Here is a 23,514-nt window from a genome sequence, read left to right on the forward strand (position 1 = left end):
CCAGGAAGACCATCAAGAATCTCAGCCACCCAAGCCACGACCTGTTCACCCCATGCTACCATCTAAGGTGGATACAGTACAGGTGCATCAAAGCTGAGACCGAGAGATTGAAAAACAGCTATCTCCAGGCCATCAGCCTGTTAAATAGTCACCACTGGCAGCCTCCGCCCAGTACCCTGCCATGGACCCTGCACCTTAGAGACTGTCACAGATTCCCCCGGTACTGCTTCTCATTCTCTTCACCAGCTCCGCAGGTCTACGTCACCGACCTTCTAGGCGTCACTGAACTGGATCATTACCACCAACCCCGGACTGTCTTGTCTCATTACTCACCCCTGATTAGTATGTGTATATATGTGCCCTCTGTTCCCGATTGTCCTTGTTGATTATTGTTCCATGTCCGTTGTTCTTGTGAGTACCTGTGCTCTGTTGTATCGGCTTGCATGTTAACGTGTTAGTGTGCACTTGTTATTACTGGTCTCGTCCCATGTATTGTTATTACGGGTCTTGTCCCGTGTATTGTTATTACGGGTCTCGTTCCGTGTATTGTTATTACGGGTCTCGTCCCGTGTATTGTTATTACGGGTCTCGTCCTGTGTATTTATTAGAGGTTTACACCTCACTCTTTGTTTGGGTTACAGCCCTGTGGTTGTGTGTATATATATATATATATATATATATATATATATATATATATATATACAGTTGAAGTTGGAAGTTTACATACACTTAGGTTGGAGTCATTGAAACTCATTTTTCAACCACTCCACAAATTTCTTGAGAACAAACTATAGTTTTGGCAAGTCTGTTGTGTCATGCACAAAGTAGATGTCCTAAGTCATTTTTCCAACAATTGTTTACAGACAGATTATTTCACTTATAATTCACTGTATCACAATTCCAGTGGGTCAAAACTTTACATACACTAAGTTGACTGTGCCTTTAAACAGCTTGGAAAATTCCAGAAAATTATGTCATGGCTTTAGAAGCTTCTGATTGGCTAATTGACATAATTTGAGTCAATTGGAGGTGTACCTGTGGATGTATTTCAAGGCCTACCTTCAAACTCAGTGCCTCTTTGCTTGACATAATGGGAAAATCAAAAGAAATCAGTCAAGACCTCACAAGTCTGGTTCATCCTTGGGAGCAATTTCCAAATGCCTGAAGGTACCACATTCATCTGTACAAACAATAGTATGCAAGTATAAACACCATGGGACCATGCAGCCGTCATACCGCTCAGGAAGGAGATGCAGTCTGTCTCCTAGAGATGAACAAAAAGTGGTGCAAAAAGTGCAAATCAGTCCCAGAACAACAGCAAAGGACCTTGTGAAGATGATGGAGGAAACCGGTACAATGTATCTATATCCACAGTAAAACGAGTCCTATATCGACATAACCCATGAGGCCGCTCAGCAAGGAAGAAGCCACTGCTCTAAAACTGCCATAAAAAGCCAGACTACGGTTTGCAACTGCACATGGGGACACAGAGCATACTTTTTGGAGAAATGTCCTCTGGTCTGATAACAAAAATAGAACTGTTTGGCTATAATGACCATCGTTATGTTAGGAGGAAAAAGGGGGAGGCTTGCAAGCCGAAGAACACCATCCCAACCGTGAAGCACCGGGGGTGGCAGCGTCATTGTAACGATCGTCTAAGGGTGAAGAGTAGTCATCGGACCAAAGTGCAGCGTGGCAAGTGTTCATGTTATTTTTATTAGAAAAGAAACACTAAAGAAAATAACAAAGAGAGTGAAACAAAAACTAAACAGTCCTGTAAGGTGCAGCAACACAAAACCTAAAACAACTACCCACAAAACCAACATGGAAAATGGCAACCTAAATAGGCTCCCCAATCAGAGACAACGAGAAACAGCTGTCTCTGATTGGGAATCAATTCAGGCCACCATAAACCTACATACCCCTAGACCATACAAAATCCCCAAAGATAAACAAAAACCCTAGACAATACAAAAACTAAACAAACCACCCTTGTCACACCTTGACCTAACCAAACAATAAAGAAAACAAATATAACTAAAGTCAGGGTGTGACAGTCATGTTGTGGGGGTGCTTTGCTGCAGGAGGGACTGGTGCACTTCACAAAATAGATGGCATCATGAGGTAGGAAAATTATGTGGATATATTGAAGCAACATCTCAAGACATCAGTCAGGAAGTTAAAGCTTGGTCGCAAATGGGTCTTCCAAATGGACAATGACCCCAAGCATACTTCCAAAGTTGTAGCAAAATGGCTTAAGGACAACAAAGTCAAGGTATTGGAGTGGCCATCACAAAGCCCTGACCTCAATCCTATAGAAAATTTGTGGGCAGAACTGAAAAAGTGTGTGTGAGCAAGGAGGCCTACCTGACTGTTACACCAGCTCTGTCAGGAGGAATGGGCCAAAATTCACCCAACTTATTGTGGGAAGCTTGTGGAAGTCTACCCGAAACGTTTGACCCAAGTTAAGCAATTTAAAGGCAATGCTACCAACTACTAATTGAGTGTATGTACACTTCTGACCCACTGGGAATGTGATGAAAGAAATAATAGCTGAAATAAATCATTCTCTCTACTATTATTCTGACATTTCAAATTCTTAAAATAAAGTGGTGATGATTTTTACTAGGATTAAAATGTAGGAATTGTGAAAAACTGAGTTTAAATGTATTTGGCTAAGGTGTATGTAAACTTCTGACTTCAACTGTGTATATACACTGCTCAAAAAAATAAAGGGAACACTTAAACAACACAATGTAACTCCAAGTCAATCACACTTCTGTGAAATCAAACTGTCCACTTAGGAAGCAACACTGATTGACAATAAATTTCACATGCTGTTGTGCAAATGGAATAGACAACAGGTGGAAATTATAGGCAATTAGCAAGACACCCCCAATAAAGGAGTGATTCTGCAGGTGGTGACCACAGACCACTTCTCAGTTCCTATGCTTCCTGGCTGATGTTTTGGTCACTTTTGAATGCTGGCGGTGCTTTCACTCTAGTGGTAGCATGAGACGGAGTCTACATCCCACACAAGTGGCTCAGGTAGTGCAGCTCATCCAGAGCATTTTGCCAGAGCCCTGCAAAATGACTTCCAGCAGGCCACAAATGTGCATGTGTCTGCTCAAACGGTCAGAAGCAGACTCCATGAGGGTGGTATGAGGGCCCGACGTCCACAGGTGGGGGTTGTGCTTACAGCCCAACACCGTGCAGGATGTTTGGCATTTGCCAGAGAACACCAAGATTGGCAAATTCGCCACTGGCGCCCTGTGCTCTTCACAGATGAAAGCAGGTTCACACTGAGCACATGAGCACATGTGACAGACGTGACAGAGTCTGGAGACGCCGTGGAGAACGTTCTGCTGCCTGCAACATCCTCCAGCATGACCGGTTTGGCGGTGGGTCAGTCTTGGTGTGGGGTGGCATTTCTTTGGGGGGCCGCACAGCCCTTCATGTGCTCGCCAGAGGTAGCCTGACTGCCATTAGGTACCGAGATGAGATCCTCAGACCCCTTGTGAGACCATATGCTGGTGCGGTTGGCCCTGGGTTCCTCCTAATGCAAGACTATGCTAGACCTCATGTGGCTGGAGTGTGTCAGCAGTTCCTGCAAGAGGAAGGCATTGATGCTATGGACTGGCCCGCCCGTTCCCCAGACCTGAATCCAATTGAGCACATCTGGGACATCATGTCTCGCTCCATCCACCAATGCCACGTTGCACCACAGACTGTCCAGGAGTTGGCGGATGCTTTAGTCCAGGTCTGGGTGGAGATCCCTCAGGAGACCATCCGCCACCTCATCAGGAGCATGCCCAGGCCTTGTAGGGAGGTGATACAGGCACGTGGAGGCCACACACACTACTGAGCCTCATTTTGACTTGTTTTAAGGACATTACATCAAAGTTGGATCAGCCTGTAGTGTGGTTTTCCACTTTAGTTTTGAGTGTGACTCCAAATCCAGACCTCCATGGGTTGATACATTTGATTTCCATTGATAATTTGTGTGATTTTGTTGTCAGCACATTCAACTATGTAAAGAAAAAAGTATTTAATAAGAATATTTCATTCATTCAGATCTAGGATGTGTTATTTTAGTGTTCCCTTTATTTTTTTGAGCAGTGTATATATATATATATATATATATATATATATATATATACACATGTTTGTTTTGGGTTTCGTTCCCGTCATGTTCATGACGTACGCTATTTTGGGTAGAGAAATAAAAATAAAACTATTTCGTATTCCTGCGCCTGTCTCCTATCATAGTACAACGTCACAGAGACTGCTGCCCTATGTTCATAGTCATTGAACACTGGTCACTTTAATAATGTTTACCTACTGTTTTATCCACTTCATATGTATATACTGTATTCTAGTCAAGGCCCATCCTATATACAGGGCGGCAGCGTAGCCTAGTGGTTATTGCGTTGGACTAGTAACCGAAAGGTTGCAAGATCGAATCCCCGAGCCGACAATGTACAAATCTGTCGTTCTGCCCCTGAACAAGGCAGTCCACCTGTGGTAAATTCAATTAATTGGACATGATTTGGAATGGCTCACACCTGTCTAGATAAGGTCCCACAGTTGAAAGTGCATAAAAGAATGGCGCCGGAGGAGATGGCTGCCGTTTTACTGAACCTCCCAAACAATTGTGCTATTGTGTGTGTTTTTTCGTGTTATTTGTAACTTATTTTGTACATATTGTTTCTGCCACCGCCTCTTATGACCGAAAAGAGCTTCTGAATATCAGGACAGTGATTACTCACCTTGTACTGGACAAATACTTTTTCTTTAACTAGTCAGGCGCGAAGGATTTACTTCAGACAAGGCCCAAATCCCTGTCATTCGCATTAAGAAGAGACAGAGATATTGGGGACGTAGGTCGGGGTGCCTTGTAAGGATCTGACAGCGAGTGAGTAATCTGCCTTTTCAGTCCTATTAGCCAACGTGCAATTATTGGATAACAAAATGGATGAGTTCAGATCAAGACTATCCTACCAACGGGACATTAAAAACTGTTATATCATATGTTTCACTGAGTCATGGCTGAACGATGACATGGATAACATACAGCAGGCTGGGTTTTCTGTCCATCGGCAAGATAGAACAGCTTCCTCCGTTAAGACAAGGAGTGGCGGTCTGTGTCTATTTGTCAATAACAGCTGGTGCACGAAATCTAATATTAAGGAAGTCTCAAGGTTTTCTTGCCTAAAGTAGAGTATCTCATGATAAGCTGTAGACCACACTATTTATGTTTTTCGTAGCTGTCTATTTACCACCACAAACCGATGCTGGCACTAAGACGGTACTCAACGAGCTGTATAAGGCCATAAGCAAACAAGAAAATGCTCATCCAGAGGCGGCGCTCCTAGTGGCCGGGGACTTTAATGCAGGGAAACTTCAATCTGTTTTACCTCATTTCTACAAGCATGTTACATGTGCAACAAGAGGGGAAAAAACTCTAGACCACCTTTACTCCACACACAGAGACACGTACAAAGCTCTCCCTCGCCCTCCATTTGGCAAATCTGATCATAACTGTATCCTCCTGATTCCTGCTTACAAGCAAAAACTAAAGCAGGAAGTACCAGTGACTCGCTCAATAAGAAAGTGGTCAGATGACGCAGATGCTAAGCTATAGGACTGTTTTGCTAACACAGACTGGAATATGTTATGTGATTCTTCCGATGGCATTGAGGTTTACACCACATCAGTCACTGGCTTCATCAATAAGTGCATCCATGACGTCGTCCCCACAGTAACCATACATACCCCAACCAGAAGCCATGGATTACAGGCAACATCTCCACTGAGCTCAAGGGTGGAGCTGCCGCTTTCAAGGAGCGGGACTCTGACGCTTATAAGAAATACCGCTATGCCCTCCGACTAACCATCAAACAGGCAATGTGTCAATACAGGACTAAGATTGAATCGTACTACACCGGCCCCGACACTAGTCGGATGTGGCAGGGCTTGCAAACTATTATGGACTACAAAGGGAAGCACAGCCGCGAGCTGCCCAGTGACACGAGCCTACCAGATGAGCTAAATAGATGCTATGCTTGCGTCGAGGCAAGCAACACTGAAGAATGCATGAGAGCATCAGTTGTTCCGGACGACTGTGTGATCACGCTCTCCGTAGCCGATGCGAGTAAGAGCTTTAAACAGATCAACATTCACAAGGCCACAGGGCCAGACGGATTACCAAGACATGTACTCTGAGCATGGTCTGACCAACTGGCAAGTGTCTTCACTGACATTTTCAACTTGTCCCTGACCGAGTCTGTAATATCAACATGTTTCAAGCAGACCACCATAATAGTCCCTGTGCCCAAGAGCACCAAGGTAACCTGCCTAGATGACTACTGACCCGTAGCACTCACGTCTGCAGCCATGAAGTGCCTTGAAAGCCTGGTCATGGCTCATATCAACACCATTATCCCAGAAACCCTAGACCCACTTCAATTTCTATACCGCACCAACAGATCCACAGATGATGCAATCTCTTTTGCACTCCAAACTACCCTTTCCCACCTGGACAAAAGGAACACCTATGTGAGAATGCTACTAATTGACTACAGCTCAGCGTTCAACACCATAGTGCCCTCAAAGCTCATCACTAAGCTAAGGACTCTGGGACTAAACACCTCCCTCTGCAACTGGATCCTGAACTTCCTGACGGGCTGCCCCCAGGTGGAAGCCTGGCACCGTCCCTACGGTGAGCGCTCAGGACCTCAGACTGGGGCGCAGGTTCACCTTCCAACAGGATAATGACCCTAGGCACACAGCCAAGAGACATCGGGACAAGTCTCTGAATGTTCGTGAGTGGCCCAGCCAGACCCCAGACTTGAACCTGATCGAACATCTCTGGAGAGACCTGAAAATAGCTGTGCAGCAACGCTCCTTATCCAACCTGACAGAGCTTGAGAGGATCTGCAGAGAAGAATGGGAGAAACTCCCCAAATACAAGCTTGTAGCATCATACCCAAGTAGACTCGAGGCTGTAATCACTGCCAAAGGTGCTTCAACAAAGTACTGAGTAAAGGGTCTGAACACTCATGTAAATGTGATATTTCAGTTTTTAATTTTTAATAAATGAGCAAAAATGTTTAAACTGCTTTTGCTTTGTCATTGTGGTATTGTGTGTAGATTGATGAGGGGAAAAAACGATTTTATCCATTTTAGAATAAGGCTGTAACATATCAAAATGTGGAAAAAGTCAAGGGGTCTGATAATTACTGCTGTACACACCTTTTCTATTCATATACTGTCAATAAGTTCTATACATACCATCAGACTCTGACATTGCTCTTTCTAATATTTCTATATTTCGTAATTTATGTTAATTTTGGGGATTTGCGTGTATTGTTTTGTACTGTTATGTATTACTGTCCTGTTGGAGCTAGGAACATAAGCATTTCACTACACCCGCAATAACATCTACAAAATATGTGTACGCGACCAATAAAATTTGATTTGACACACACACCATGTTGAAGACAGTGATGGAGGCCCCTGGCTCTAGTCCTGTAGCTCCTGGCGGGACCAGTGCAGCCCCGAAAAGCCAGTCTGTTAAAGTGGTGCTTCTCCTCCCCTGAGGATCACTGGGGATAATCAGGACCAGTGGTCTGGGTCTGGAACCACTCACCAGTCTATGAGCCTGGTCTGCTCAACAATACTGTACACAACCACTTTTACTATGGTGGTATACAGCTATGTAGCTACCTGTGTGAGTATGTGCCTATACGTTCATCCACCTCTGAGATGTGACTATTTACGATGGCAGCTGTTATTTCTTACATTTTGTTATACACAGCTGGTTTGCGTAATGGTTATTTCTCACTTTGTCTGTGTTGAGCACATCCAGAATGGCAATTCCCTTCGATGTGCGTTGCATTGGATGGATCCATTTTAGACAGGCGTTCGTGAGGGGAGAGTTTGAGGCTATCCCTATGTCTGCTCCAGCCAGGCCTGTGGTGTGGGCTATTCTGGTGGCTGTGGGACTCCAAGGCGTGGAGCGTAGAGCGTGTCCGCTCACGGCCAGGTCTCCAGTATGCAGGAAGCCTGCTGTACAGGACCTCTCCAGGATGTAGCTGTCAGCTAATCCCTTCTGGGGGCGGGGAAGCTGGCAGGTGTGGATGGGAATGAGGGACAGGGTTAGGATGGAGAGAGGATGTGTGTGTGTGGCTGACAGTGACATTGGGAAGGTCTGTTATAGAGATAAAAGGTCCATTACTTCCTTCCTTCTTCCATCCACCACCTCCTCCTTCGTTCCTCCTCCTGCCAAATCACCCTCTTTAGAGCTGATCTGCAGCTGTGGACGCTGAGTGTGTGTGTCTCTCTGTGTGTGCATTTCCATGTGCAATACTGTAAATGTATACAAGTTTATGCTTAAACTTGTGCATTTTCTCTGTCAGGGTTTCTTAAACCTTTTCAGCTGATGTCCCAAATGAGAAATTTACGGTCCTCCCGTGACCCAAATCGTTCTCCAACTACCCAAACTGTAAGAATAAATAGTGTGTGATTATAGATGATTATATATACAGTTGAAGTCGGAAGTTTACATACACCTTAGCCAAATACATTTAAACTCAGTTTTTCATAATTCCTGACATTTAATCCAAGTAAAGATTCCCTGTCTTATGTCAGTTAGGATCACCACTTTATTTTAAGAATGTGAGATGTCAGAATAATAGTAGAGGGGATGATTTATTTCAGCTTTTATTCACAGTGGGTCAGACGTTTACATACACTCAATTAGCATTTGGTAGCATTGCCTTTTAAACTTAGGTCAAACGTTTCGGGTAGCCTTCCACAAGCTTCCCACAATAAGTTGGGTGAATTTTGGCCCATTCCTCCTGATAGAGCTGGTGTAACTGAGTCAGGTTTGTAGGCCTCCTTGCTCGCACACGCTTTTTCAGTTCTGCCCACAAATTTTCTATAGGATTGAGGTCAGGGCTTTGTGATGGCCACTCCAATACCTTGACTTTGTTGTCTTTAAGCCATTTTGCCACAACTTTGGAAGTATGCTTGGGGTCATTGTCCATTTGGAAGACCCATTTGCGACCAAGCTTTAACTTCCTGACTGATGTCTTGAGATGTAGCTTCAATATATCCACATAATTTTCCTACCTCATGATGCCATCTATTTTGTGAAGTGCACCAGTCCCTCCTGCAGCCAAGCACCCCCACAACATGATGCTGCCACCCCCGTGCTTCACGGTTGGGATGGTGTTCTTCGGCTTGCAAGCCTCCCCCTTTTTCCTCCTAACGTAACGATGGTCATTATGGCCAAACAGTTCTATTTTTGTTTCATCAGACCAGAGGACATTTCTCCAAAAAGTATGCTCTGTGTCCCCATGTGCAGTTGCAAACCGTAGTCTGGCTTTTGTATGGCGGTTTTGGAGCAGTGGCTTCTTCCTTGCTGAGCGGCCTTTCAGGTTATGTCGATATAGGACTCGTTTTACTGTGGATATAGATACTTTTGTACCTGTTTCCTCCAGCATCTTCACAAGGTCCTTTGCTGTTGTTCTGGGATTGATTTGCACTTTTTGCACCAAAGTACGTTCATCTCTAGGAGACAGAACGCGTCTCCTTCCTGAGCGGTATGACGGCTGCGTGGTCCCATGGTGTTTATACTTGCGTACTATTGTTTGTACAGATGAACATGGTACCTTCAGGCGTTTGGAAATTGCTCCCAAGGATGAACCAGACTTGTGGTCTACAATTTTTTTGTCTGAGGTCTTGACTGATTTCTTTTGATTTTCCCATGATGTCAAGCAAAGAGGCACAGAGTACACCTCCAATTGACTCAAATGATGTCAATTAGCCTGTCAGAAACTTCTAAAGCCATGACATAATTTTCTGGAATTTTCCAAGCTGTTTAAAGGCACAGTCAACTTAGTGTATGTAAAGTTCTGACCCACTGGAATTGTGATACAGTGAAAGAATCTGTCTGTAAACAATTGTTGGAAAAATGACTTGTGTCATGCAAGTCCTAACCGACTTGCCAAAACTATAGTTTGTTAACAAGAAATTTGTGGAGTGGTTGAAAAACGAGTTTTAATGACTCTGTTTGTCAACTTTGACTTCAACTGTATGTGTGTGATACTGGCATATTCACATTGATTTGAAGGCCAAACATCCTTTAAATAATTATAAAATTCATCAAGTGTTGTAAAGAGACTAGACAGAATGGGGAGGTGAATCCAATCCATAGTTTCACTAAAATTGGCGATATTGATGAATGCAAATACACAGGCAGTTATGTTACAAATCAGCACCTCTTTCAGGAGAGATAAATACAGATAGGTGTTTGTAAGCGCCTCACATGGCCCCTGTTCCCTATATCAATTCCTCTTTTGTCCCAGTGGGTAAGATTCAGCTGGCTAACCTCTGACCTCTCACCTTTACCCCTTTCAGTCACCACTTCTGTCACCTGGAAAGGAAAAAGCTAAATGACAACACGACTAAACTCCCACCACATATCATCCCATCCACACATGATTGTCAGTGGATACATCCATTGATCCCCCAAAGCCATCCAGCATCTGGCTGGAAACCCCTGATGCCTTTGGGAGATGGAGGTCTGTGAGGTGGAAGGCTTTTCATGTAGTCCCAGAAGCACTGAAGCCAATAGTTAAGGGAATGTGTTGTGAATCGTTCTTTGTCTTATGATGAGTTTGTTTCAGTAAGGATTTAGTATAGTCTCTGGGTATACAAATGGAATAGATTACTCTTCATTGTATGCATCCATCTTCATTATTCCTCAGTCAGAGAATGTTTGATTTGACCCAGTTATATCAGCAGTTGTACTCTCTTTTTTACCTCTAATAGCCTTTTCAGAACTACTGAACTGAGCCGAGCTGTAATGCTCTGGCCTGGCTACACATCCACCATTGTTGCTGGAGCCATTACAGTTCAGGTTGGCACAGTAGTTTTAAAAGGGTTTAACTGTGTGCAGGCCCAGGGCTGGTAGGTTGATCCTTTCTCATGGACTCCCCTGTAAGAATGGTGTTTAGGAAACACAGAGAGAACAGGAAAGGCAGAGCAGGCTGGGGAAGAATAGAGGGATATCCCCTTACAGGGTTCCCTCCTTTTTCCTTCAGGATAGAGGGCTGAGAAGTTAGGAAGGGGGGGGGGGGTTGTTATGTAAATCACTTCACCTGTCTACACAAACAAGACTCATACAAACATATGCCTGCACATACACACATCAAACTTCATCGGAGGTAGTCCTCGTCTGGCTGATGTTTTGGTGTTTGTTTGTGTATTTGTGTGTGTGTGTGTGTATGCGTGTGTGCGTTCATGCACAGGTGTATTTGTGTGTGTGCCTGCCTGTCTACCTGGGTGTGATGATGTGAGACCCTCTCGACCATCCCCCGATCATCCCTCTGTGGACCAGTGCATTAGAACAGGATCAATACGGTCAGATATTACTGCAGTACCCTGAGAAAAACCCCAGGATGCAGCCGGTGGAGCCTGCAGCCGGTGGAGCCTGCAGCCGGTGGAGCCTGCAGCCGGTGGAGCCTGCAGCCGGTGGAGCCTGCAGCCGCTGGAGCCTGCAGCCGCTGGAGCCTGCAGCCGCTGGAGCCTGCAGCCGCTGGAGCCTGCAGCCGCTGGAGCCTGCAGCCGGTGGAGCCTGCAGCCGGTGGAGCCTGCAGCTGGTGGAGCCTGCAGCCGCTGGAGCCTGCAGCCGCTGGAGCTTGCAGCTTGGGGCCAGCCTGGGCTTAACACCCCATTTTAATTACACAAGAGAGGAAAAGTAGTACAGCAACTCAGACAAGCTGTTATTTACTGGGTTGTGGGCTGGGGTGACTTAATCACTGAATGCAATTCAATTGCATTGGTGTAGTTGGTGTCCACACCAGGGTAGTAGATGCAAGATTATGTTGAGGATGAATGGGCTGCAGCCTATAGATGTTGGATTGATTACTTTTGACATTTTCCTCAGATTTTGGTTGGAGAAAATAACTGCAAAAGCTGAGCTGACTAGGGTCCCTTGTTGTAATATGCAATGCCACCCCCCAGTGGTTGTGTAAACCCATACTAATAGAACCAGTCTTTTTCCTCTTCAGGTGGCACCAGGGACATAGGTTCAGCTCTGACCAGGATGTGCATGAGACACCGCAGCATTGAGACTAAATTACGCCACTTAACCAAGTATGTACTCCATGTTCAACCTTGCCCAATTGCTCTCCCTACATCTCTGTGCATTGCTAATGGTGCTACAAGTCCTGTCCTTACTCTCCCTCTTCTTTCCTCTCCTTCCCAGTGCTCTTATGGAAGGCCTAGTCACTCCTCTCCAGGACAGGATAGAGGAATGGAAGAAGACAGCTTACCTGCTGGACAAAGACCACGCCAAAGGTGAGGGACAGAACAACCCAGCCATTATGGGGTCAAAGCTTAAGAACTTTGTGACAAATGTAAGTCATAACTCCATTAAATGTCATAACTCCAGAATTAATTGTCCCTCTCCTCCTCAGAATACAAACGGTCTCGTCAGGAGATAAAGAGGAAGTCCTCAGACACTATGAAGCTCCAAAAGAAAGCCAGGAAAGGTAACATCTAACCGCACCCTGTAGCATAATCTGATTGGCTTCTTCTAGAAACTAATGGCTACTGATTAGCGACTGTCCAAAACAGGCTGTAGACTTTAGATAGAGGATGTTGATAGTGCTGCTAGTTACCATCACCTAACTGGGAGATTGCACCACCTAGTGCACTGGATGTGAAATTCATTGTCATGGAGTTTTTGAGTAGTCAAAAAATATAAGGTTTATGTTTACAACAGCAAGTCCTGCTTTTATCTATTTCCATGCTTATAACGATGACAGTGCCAGCTCTAATATTGGGCTTTTTGTCTCTGCTCCCCCCCCCCCCCCCCCCCCTCTTGCCTCTTTCCACCCATGCTACCTATCTGTCTACTCCTCTGCACACTCACTGGCCTATTCCCCTGATGTAGAGCTTTTAGGTATGCGTGCTGTTCTCACGATCTTATATGCATTGCATGAGGCATTTCCTGATAATGTTCTAGTTATTGTCCGGTGTGTGTCTGTGTGAATGTGTGTGCATCATCACATCATTATGTGTGACCATCTTACCCGTAGTGTTGTGTCTGTCTGATACTGGTGTCTCCTAATATTCCTCCCTCACTGTTATTGTCCCTCCTCCTCTTCATACCCCTCTTAGTCGTCATGTCACCATGTTTCATAAGGCTGACTCATACATGGCAGCTGAATATTTCATCACAGTGTTGTATTTTCCTGTGCTTGTTAATCATTTTAATTTCAGGACCTCCATCCATATCAAGTGGTTGTTGCTCATCTCATTTAGGACTCACATGGTCTCATGCAGTTGAAGTCGGAAGTTTACATACACCTTAGCCAAATACATTTAAACTCAGTTTTTCACAATTCCTGACATTCAATCGTAGTAAAAATTCCCTTTTTTAGGTCAGTTAGGATCACCACTTTATTTTAAGAATGTGAAATGTCAGAATAATAGTAGAGAGTGATTTATTTCAGCTTTTATTTCTTTCATCGCATTCCCAGTGGGTCAGAAGCTTCCCACAATAAGTTGGGTGAATTTTGGCCCATTCCTCCTGACAGAGCTGGTGTAACTGAGTCAGGTTTGTAGGCCTCCTTGCTCGCACACGCTTTTTCAGTTCTGCCCACACATTTTCTATGGGATTGAGGTCAGGGCTTTGTGATGGCCACTCTAATACCTTGACTTTGTTGTCCTTAAGCCATTTTTCCACAACTTTGGAAGTATGCTTGGGGTCATTGTCCATTTGGAAGACCCATTTGTGACCAAGCTTTAACTCACTGATTGATGTCTTGAGATGTTGCTTCAATATATCCACATAATTTTCCTTCCTCATGAAGCCATCTATTTTGTGAAGTGCACCAGTCCCTCCTGCAGCCAAGCACCCCCACAACATGATGCTGCCACCCCCGTGCTTCACGGTTGGGATGGTGTTCTTCGGCTTGCAAGCCTCCCCCTTTTTCCTCCTAACGTAACGATGGTCATTATGGCCAAACAGTTCTATTTTTGTTTCATCAGACCAGAGGACATTTCTCCAAAAAGTATGCTCTGTGTCTCCATGTGCAGTTGCAAACCGTAGTCTGGCTTTTGTATGGCGGTTTTGGAGCAGTGGCTTCTTCCTTGCTGAGCGGCCTTTCAGGTTATGTCGATATAGGACTCGTTTTACTGTGGATATAGATACTTTTGTACCTGTTTCCTCCAGCATCTTCACAAGGTCCTTTGCTGTTGTTCTGGGATTGATTTGCACTTTTTGCACCAAAGTACGTTCATCTCTAGGAGACAGAACGCGTCTCCTTCCTGAGCGGTATGACGGCTGCGTGGTCCCATGGTGTTTATACTTGCGTACTATTGTTTGTACAGATGAACATGGTACCTTCAGGCATTTGGAAATTGCTCCCAAGGATGAACCAGACTTGTGGTCTACAATTTTTTTGTCTGAGGTCTTGACTGATTTCTTTTGATTTTCCCATGATGTCAAGCAAAGAGGCACAGAGTACACCTCCAATTGACTCAAATTATGTCAATTAGCCTGTCAGAAACTTCTAAAGCCATGACATAATTTTCTGGAATTTTCCAAGCTGTTTAAAGGCACAGTCAACTTAGTGTATGTAAACTTCTGACCCACTGGAATTGTGATACAGTGAATTATAAGTGAAATAATCTGTCTGTAAACAATTGTTGGAAAAATTACTTGTGTCATGCACAAAGTAGATGGCCTAACCGGCTTGCCAAAACAATAGTTTGTTAATTAACAAAACATTTGTGGAGTGGTTGAAAAACGAGTTTTAATGACTCCAACCTAAGTGTATGTTAACTTCCCACTTCAACTGTATGTGCTGTAGTTTCGTCCTATTCTCACTGACACATTGTTTCATTTCACTGTAGTGTTGTTTTTTAATGGCGGTCAAACTTAGTAGTGTTATAATCACCAGTCTTTCTTTTCCCCCTCTCATTTCATCCTCATACTCTATCCATCTAACCCAATGCCCCTCATTGGCACCCTGTTCCCCCTTCACTCACTATTGACCCCTCCCTCTGCTATCCCCTGACCCTCTCTCTTCTACCTCTTCTTGTCTTCCCTCCTCTATCTCCTCTTCTCTCTTTACCTCCCTACCCCTCCTCAGGCCGGGGTAACCTGCGTCCCCAGCTGGACAGTGCCATGCAGGACGTCAGTGACCTCTACCTGCTGATGGGGGAGACAGAGAAGCAGGCGGTGCGCCGGGCCCTCCTGGAGGAGAGGGGGCGCTACTGTTCCTTCATCAACCTTCTGCAGCCTGTGGTGGTGAGCATAGATCGAGGATCAGATTACCCTCCCCATATCTGAACCTTAACCAGTATGTGGAAAAAACTTGCCTGACTAGATTATCTGGTGATGAGAGAGGAGGGCTGCTGAGATACTAGGGGTGGGCTCTGGGGAGAAGTTGCCTTGTTTTTAGGCACAGATTTATAATCTGTTTACCTTCCCGACATCGTAACATTAACCATTATATGGAAAAACTTGACAGAATATGTGTCAGGGGAAACTGCATCCTATTATAGGGTTGTTTAGTGGGCTTCATCTGGGTAGAACATACAGGGATGTGTTTCAGCTTTCATGTTAGTTATTTCAGTTTGTGACAGTTATTTCAGCTAAACTATTTTGTCTTTGACTGTGTGTTGCTAAGTAGAAGGTCTTGTTGTTGATCCTCAGAATGGAGAGATAGCCATGCTGGGAGAGATCACTCACCTGCAGGCCATTGTTGATGACCTCACAGTGCTGACTGAAGACCCGCACAAACTGCCCCCGGCTAGTGAGCAGGTACGTACTCTCCAAAATACCTGAACCCAAAACACACTCCTGTCCATACACATGTACTCATCATGCAAGCACACATGCTCAATGAGTAGCAAACACAGATAACCAGCGGCAATTAACACACATACACACAGAAACCCTGGAGTTATTCAATCAACTTGAGGTCAAATAGGTAATACGGTATTCAGACTTCAGACTTCAGATTTAACTGAGATTTTTACACAAACCTCCCATTGACACCAATGACTGATTTACACGAAAGTCTGAGTTTAGTGAACAGATCTCAGGTCTGAATACTGCACTGAGTGTATGTATTGCTTGTGCTAACTGTGTGTTGTGCTATGCTTCTCCCTCCTCTCCTCAGGTGATCGGGGACTTGAAGGGTTCAGACTACAGTTGGTCCTATCAGACCCCTCCCTCCTCTCCCAGCAGTGCTGCTTCCAGGAAGAGCAGTATGTGCAGTATCCTCCAGATGCCCAGCTCCGCTGCCCACCGCCTAAGCAGTGTCTCCTCCCATGATTCAGGGTTCATCTCTCAGGATGCCAACACCCATTCCAAGCCCCCCTCACCCATGCCCTCTGACATCACCAGCCAGGTAGGCACACCTCTGAGTCAGTCAGGCCCTAGACTACACTCCAGTTTCACCGGCACATCCTTGATTAACAAGACTTGGGAGTATGGTAACACTAGAAAAAGAAAAGGAGAACCGCACACTCTAGGAGCTCAGATGCAATAATTTAATAATCTAATAACCAATGTTTCGACAGACAAGCTGTCTTCATCAGGGTATAATGACAAACAATGCGGGTCACTAGTTTATATAGTGTCAAAGGACACACACAGGTGTCTGTAATCATGGTCGGGTGTGGCCTGATATCAATGGTTAATTCTCAGATTTAAACAGAACATACAAAAAACACGAATGGATAGCATACGATGATAGATACAATTTGGCTACATAGGCCTACAAACATTTATAATGAATAGTAAAATCACAATAATCACAAGAATGGCTTCAGATCAAAGTCTACATTGAGACCGAAGGGAGCAAGGGTCTTTAAATTAAACATCCAGGCAGCCTCTCATTTAAACAATAAATTGTTGAGGGTGACATGTTCGTTGCCAATATAATGTAGGGATGAAATCGAGTGGTTCACTTCCAAAAAGTGGGCCACAACTGGGTAAGTCGAGTTTTTGCACCTAATGGTGGTACGATGCTCCGAGATTCGTACTTTTAATTTGCGCTTTGTTTTACCCACATCATTTTTTCCACAACGACAAGTTATAAGATATATAACTGTCTTAGTGGAGCACGTGATAACATCTTTGATTGGGATCTGTTTCCCTGTTTGGGGGTGTTTGAAGGATCTACATTTGTAAGTGCCTTGCATTGAGCGTAGCCATTACACTGGTAGTTTCCATCCGGTAGAGGCGTAAATAGAGGTGCAGGGGTATTTTGGAGTGGTAAAGAGTTTACCAATTGATCTCTGAGATTTCTGCCCCACGAGAATACGACCAAGGGAGGGTCCAAAAACACATTACAGATACTGTCATTGGATCTTAGAATGTGCCAATGTTTGTGAATGATTCCCTTAATTTGTTCAGAGCACTTTGAATAGCTGGTAGTTAGAACGCAAGAATGCTTCTTTTTGCAGAGACTGTCCTTGAAAGAGATCATGTCTCGATTTTTTTTGTTGAATTTTCTCTATGGCAATATTAATCTGACCATTTTTGTACCCCCTCTCCTTGAATTTTCTTTGCGTCAGCCATATTTCTGTCGAAATCTGATTGTTTTTTGCAAATTCTTTTGATTCGACAGAATTGGATGTAGGGCAAACTGCTTTTCAAGGGAAGCGGGTGACAACTATCAGCCCTCAACAAACTATTACGATCAGTAGATTTCCTGTAAAGATCAGTGTATAGAACATTATCCTCACACAAGATCAGAAGATCAAGGATACTGATTTGACATGTGTCAGATTGCATAGTAAATCTCAGGTGCTCAGAACAAGAGTTAAGAAAAGCATGGAATGCCTGAAGCTGTTTTGCATCACCCCTCCATAGAACAAAAATATGATCAATGTACCATTTCCAAATAATGTTTGGCAAGAAAACATTTTTGAGAGGATTGAAGATGGACTGTTTCTCCATGTAACCCATACAACTTAGCATAGTTAAGAGCCATGGGGGATCCCATAGCAGTACCCTTCGTCTGAATAAAGAAATAATTTAGAAACATGAAGTAGTTGTGTGTGAGTACTATTTCAGACAATGTTATAATGCATGCACTGGAAGGTAGTTCATTAGGGTCACGTTGCAGGAGAAAATGTTCCATGGCCTCAATACTGCCCTCATGTGGAATATTTGTGTATAACGACTAATTGTCAAAAGTAACTAACAAATAATTATCAGGGAGACGTTCAAGAGATTCAATAATAGAGATCACACTACTGGTGTCCTTTACAAAGGAGGGGAGCTGTTCTGCGAGTGGTCTAATAAAAAAGTTGATAAAGGGGCCGTTACTGCATCAATGGCCACTACAGAAGGGCGCCCTGGAGGTTTTGTAACATTCTTGTGTAAGTATAGAAAGTGGCAATTTTAGGGTGTTGAATAGCCAAAAAGCTGTGTTATTTTTTGGTGATTTGACCAGAACTTAAATACCCATCTAGGACAGTCAAGATAGTGTTCTGAAATTGGGAAGTGGGGTCACTTCTGAGTTTCTTGTAAAAGGTGTTGTCAAGCAGTTGTCAATGACACTCATTTACATAAACTGTCCTATCAATGAGTACAACCGACCCACCATTATCAACAGGGCGGGTAAGGACTAACATATCGGATTGTAAATCAAGCAAAGCTTGTTTTTCATCCTTGGGTAAATTATGTAAAGATATGTACTCCTGTGTGTTCTTAATGACTTGACGCATATAATCACTAAGAGTGACTATATGTGGATGCATTCTCGTCTGGTGCTTAGATAAATTTAACAGTTCTTTCGAGAGGTCTGAATTACCCCCGGCATGTCAAAAAGGGACTCCGATACAATTATCTTATCACGTTCCCTTTGGCTATATTCAAAGGAGTCTTGTTTGGGTCTTTGACCAGTGTCAGGAAAATAATGATCATTTAGCATCGTTTTAGAGCTTTTTGTTGGTAGGGTGCTGTTTACTGGGTAACAGATTAATCTGGAGGCGAATGAAATGCACACCTGTTTAGGCGGAGTGCTGGCTAGCGGCGTAGAACACTTGAAAAAGAAAAGGAGAGCCGCACTCTAGCTCAGATGCAATAATTGAATAACCTAATAACCAACGTTTTGACAGACAAGCTGTCTTCATCAGGGTATAATGACAAGCACTGCGCGGGCCACTAGTTTATATAGTGTCAAAGAACACTTAAGACAAGTCAGACTGATGATGAAGACAATCCTCTTTTTGGATGGTATTTGTTTTTGCTTATACAATCAAGAATGTAAGATGATGCTAGAGTTGTTGTTAGAATCACTCTGTAAATAAAATGGACAATTATTGCAGTGTTCCATGGCAAAAGAGAAATATTCTGTGTTAGTTTGTCATAAAGTGTTCTCTTATCTCACTCCTTCCATCTCCAGAAGACAACCAGCTCAGCCTCTTCTGAGGCATCAGAAACCTGCCAGTCTGTCAGCGAGTGCAACTCTCCCGCCGCGGTTAGTACACACTCACATACACACACGTATTGTGGCCCCCAGGGATCTTCCTAAGGTATGTGATGAACATGCTGACTCAGACATGTTTGTCCATTCCGCAGTTTGGCTCATGCTCATCCTTCGGTACCTTCCGCTCCACTCTCTCTTACACTGGCTCCGTCAGGCCTCTCTCTGGCATACTTCCTGGGTCCCCCACATTTAACCGCTCTCCTGGATCCAACACCCCCTCACCCACATCAAAAGTTCCTAGCTGGAAGGTTTGTTTTCATTTGCCGCTTTTCCTTTTTTGTCTCTTTTTCATATTTTATTTGCCTTTTCCTTGGTTGTATCAACTCATTTGCATAATGCATGATGCATAGTAACTTTATGACCTCTTTATCCATTATTTTGTCAAACTCAGCTTTCCAATATCTCATGCCAAAGATTTGCTAAAACTCATTGTAATAACATTTTCATGCTTAGGCCTCAGCATTTTAGCCTGGTCTCAGATCTATTTGTGTTGTCTTGCCAAATCCTATGGTCTTTGACATGAGTTAGCAAGACAGCACAAACAGTCTGGGACCAGGCTATCTGAGACCAGGCTAACCTCTTAATGGACCCCCATACTGCTTCCATTGTACCACAAAGACTCCTGAAAAAGACTCCTGAACAGATGATTGATAGACGGCCTATCCAATGGTACATTGTTTAGTTCATTTCTTCATTGGCTCAATAATATCACCACAGGATTGGTCCAAAACGAGTACCTACGAGCCCTTATTGGCTACCACGCTGCAGCGAAGGAGAGAGTCATTGGACAGGATGAGGGAGCAGGAGGTTCCTTCCAGTCCTAAAGGGTTCTCTGGGATGCATCCAGACACCCCAGACACTCATAGGTCCATTCTAGCCCAAGCTGCCATAGCCACAGCCAAAGTAATGATGAGCACACAGTGGATACAGCACTCAACCATCAGCATTCATTGTTGAAATGTGGATCTTAATCTTTGTCACTACTGTATGTGGTAATATGAGTCTCTTCTCTTTCTCTCACTCTCTTCCTTCTGTGCCTGCATCTCTCTCTCTCTCTCTCTGTGTGTGTGTGTGTGTGTGTGTGTGCCTGCGTCTCTGTGTGTGTGCAGCACAGCGGTGAGGCCATGTCCCCAGCAGCCAGTACACTAGCCATGGTGCTGATCCGGGGTCTCAGTGTAGAGCATCAAAAGAATAGCAGGGAATCTCTGCAGTACTCCAGTGGCTACAGCACCCAGACCAACACACCATCCTGTTCAGAGGACACCATCCCCTCACAGGGTAACAAACACTCTACACATATCCCTTTAAACAGTACCCTCCTGTACATATTTTTTTTAACGTTTATTTATGCAGGTTATTATCATTGAGCTAAAATATCTTACATACAGTACCTAGATAATATACCTTCTCAAAGCAACATACACTCTCAAAGTAAAATACACTCTAGTATACTAATTTCTCCTCAAGGTAAATACTGTATCATAGTAAATAAAATGTATTCATCCTTCAAATTATCACATATTATTAGATCAGAAGCTAATATAATCCATCCTCTTAGAAAAACCCGCTCTCATTTGACCAGATCAGTTTAACTTCATTGTCTCTCTTTTGTTCAGGGTCGGACTATGAGTGCTACTCTCTGAACGGGGATGCTGGCACCAGCAGGGAGGCCGACTTCGACAAGTCCTCCACCATCCCCCGCCACAGCAACATCGCACAGAACTACCGCCGCATGATCCAAACCAAGAGGCCTGCTAGCACCGCTGGGCTGCCAGCCGGAGTGAGCCCTCCTGGGGGTACGCATGGAGAGAGTGCAGGGGGTGATGGAGGTTGTGATGGGGGGCATGGAACCATCACCTCTGGAACAGCCACCATCCGCCGAACCCCCTCCTCCAAAACGGGAGTGAGACGTACCCCTTCCACCTCGGGCCCCATCCCCATCCGCCCCCCCATGGTTCCAGTCAAGACCCCCACTGTGCCAGACTCTCGAAGCTACTCCTCTGGCTACTCCCTCAGCCCCACCCAAAAGCGCATAGGCAGCGATGAGTACCTGTATGCAGATGAGACTCCACCCAGTGTCCTGGAGTACATGAAGGTCTCCCCCAAGCTGCTGAGCCTGCCTAACACCAGCACCTGGGGCTCCGAAGGGGGGCTGGAACGAAGCGTCTACGCCCAGCAGCCCCCTAGCATGGCTGGCCTCAGCCCAGAGGAAGACTCCCAGCTGGCCGCCAACCGCCACAGCCTGGTGGAGAAGATAGGAGAGCTGGCGGCCAGTGCCCATGCCCTTGGTGAGGGTCAGTTCCCTTTCCCCCCTCTGGACCCTCTGCCAGCGAACCCAGTCAGGACAAACTCTGTACCCCAACACCCACAACACCTACCCCTCAAGCCCCAGGAGGGAGTGGACATGCTGGAGTCCATACGGAGGGGTGTGAGGCTTCGCAAGGCGGTCTCCAATGACAGATCAGCCCCCAGGATACTCCAGGATACTGCCGCAGCCTCCAGGATACTGAGGTAGTATCTCCTGGGACTGACCCCAGAACTGTGGTGCCCTTTCTTATAACAAGCTCAACCTCTAAAATGAATGAACACTCATCCTATACAGGATAAGACTGTATGAAATGAAAGGGAATCAAGTGTCAATGTGTAAAGATTTAATGAATGGCCATGGGTGACCAATGGATAAATGTCATATTTTATGTTGTATTGCTATTTCCTATGTTGACTTTGGGCTTAGTGGTTTTGGTTGTCTATTTCCTCTGTCTCCTGATGCGTCAGGCCAGACACCTCCCCGTATTCACAAAGTGTATCAGAGTAGGTGTGCTGATCTAGGATCGGTTTAGCCTTTTAGGTCATAATGAATAAGACTATATGGACAAGGATGACCTGATCCTAGATCAGCACTCATACACAGATGCTTTATGAATATGGGGCTAGGAGGTCACTCCATGTAGGGGTTGAATGCTCTGTCTCTTATTGTGTGTGTACTAATGCTGCATTCACACGCTAGTCGGAACTAGGGAACTCAGAAATTCCCAACTAGCTAATTGGTTATAGTTATACACGTGACACGTTCAAACAGTAATAAGTCATACATTTAAGAGTTTCCTAGTTCCGACTAGCACGTGAACGCAGCATAACACAGCCATCTGTCATCTGAAAGTGATGGGGTCAAGTTGCTCCGTGAGCCTGTCTGTATGTTATGTATTATTATACTGATGTATATATTACTGTTTGTAAAATAAGCTGAAACCCAATTGTGTATGTCACATATCGGAGAAATGTAAAAGTCATGTAAAATAGGATGCGATATGGCAGTGTTTTTATTGGTGTACTGTACTATCAATATATTCTGCAATTAAACCAACAATTTCTATAGCACAATGTAGAACTTTATTTTGGATCTGTGAGATTTTATGGAGGTTTTAATGCCTTAGCCTATAGGCTAATTGAAATCTAAGTAAGCGTAGTTCTCTTATGGAATTATTATATGGCTATGTATTAGTTTTAGATGAAGGAGCAAAGGGTGCGAGATGAGCACATACATAGTTATCAGGACAGATACTGGAGGTGTAAGAGCCATGTTTATCTATTTGTATTTGTCTGTCACTTCTCACCACTAGAGAGCAGTCTCACTGGTGTTATTATGGGTCCGGTGGTGGTGGTGGTGGTTCATGTGTATAAGGTCACAGGTAAACAGGTTATAATCATGCATGGGTGAACAGGAGATATACGTTTTTTACTGCTACTCACAAGATTACTCTACCACAAACCTTCACCACAGGAAAACATAAGTTCATCTGTCACCTGTATCATTGGATTTATCACTGAACTTTGAAATAGCCAATACCTACAAAGGAGCTCTCCCTGACAGCAATCTCTGAGAAGGAAGGGAGCACTTGATAATAACCAAAGTGTCTGTGATATGTTGACTGGACTGATGGTGGCGCCAAAGACCTTTCATATGCTTGGGGAAGCTTGGTCG

The 23,514-nt window shown here is 44.4% G+C and overlaps 1 protein-coding gene across 1 annotated transcript in view; it reads left to right on the forward strand.

The window, feature by feature from the left end:
* Window positions 1-22,888, forward strand: part of LOC120066419 (protein MTSS 2-like) — a 40,603-nt gene extending 17,715 nt beyond the window's left edge. Inside the window, exons 4-13 of the mRNA XM_039017780.1 lie at window positions 12,081-12,165; window positions 12,278-12,369; window positions 12,489-12,563; window positions 15,174-15,331; window positions 15,740-15,847; window positions 16,209-16,439; window positions 19,449-19,523; window positions 19,625-19,780; window positions 20,642-20,810; window positions 21,149-22,888. Coding sequence (XP_038873708.1) covers window positions 12,081-12,165; window positions 12,278-12,369; window positions 12,489-12,563; window positions 15,174-15,331; window positions 15,740-15,847; window positions 16,209-16,439; window positions 19,449-19,523; window positions 19,625-19,780; window positions 20,642-20,810; window positions 21,149-22,047 — 2,048 coding nt within the window. The 3' untranslated portion in view covers window positions 22,048-22,888. The remainder of the gene's footprint in view (window positions 1-12,080; window positions 12,166-12,277; window positions 12,370-12,488; window positions 12,564-15,173; window positions 15,332-15,739; window positions 15,848-16,208; window positions 16,440-19,448; window positions 19,524-19,624; window positions 19,781-20,641; window positions 20,811-21,148) is intronic.
* Window positions 22,889-23,514: the final 626 nt, after the last annotated feature.

Source organism: Salvelinus namaycush, chromosome 21 (genome assembly GCF_016432855.1).
Source record: "Salvelinus namaycush isolate Seneca chromosome 21, SaNama_1.0, whole genome shotgun sequence".
Classification (NCBI taxonomy): Eukaryota; Metazoa; Chordata; class Actinopteri; order Salmoniformes; family Salmonidae; genus Salvelinus; species Salvelinus namaycush.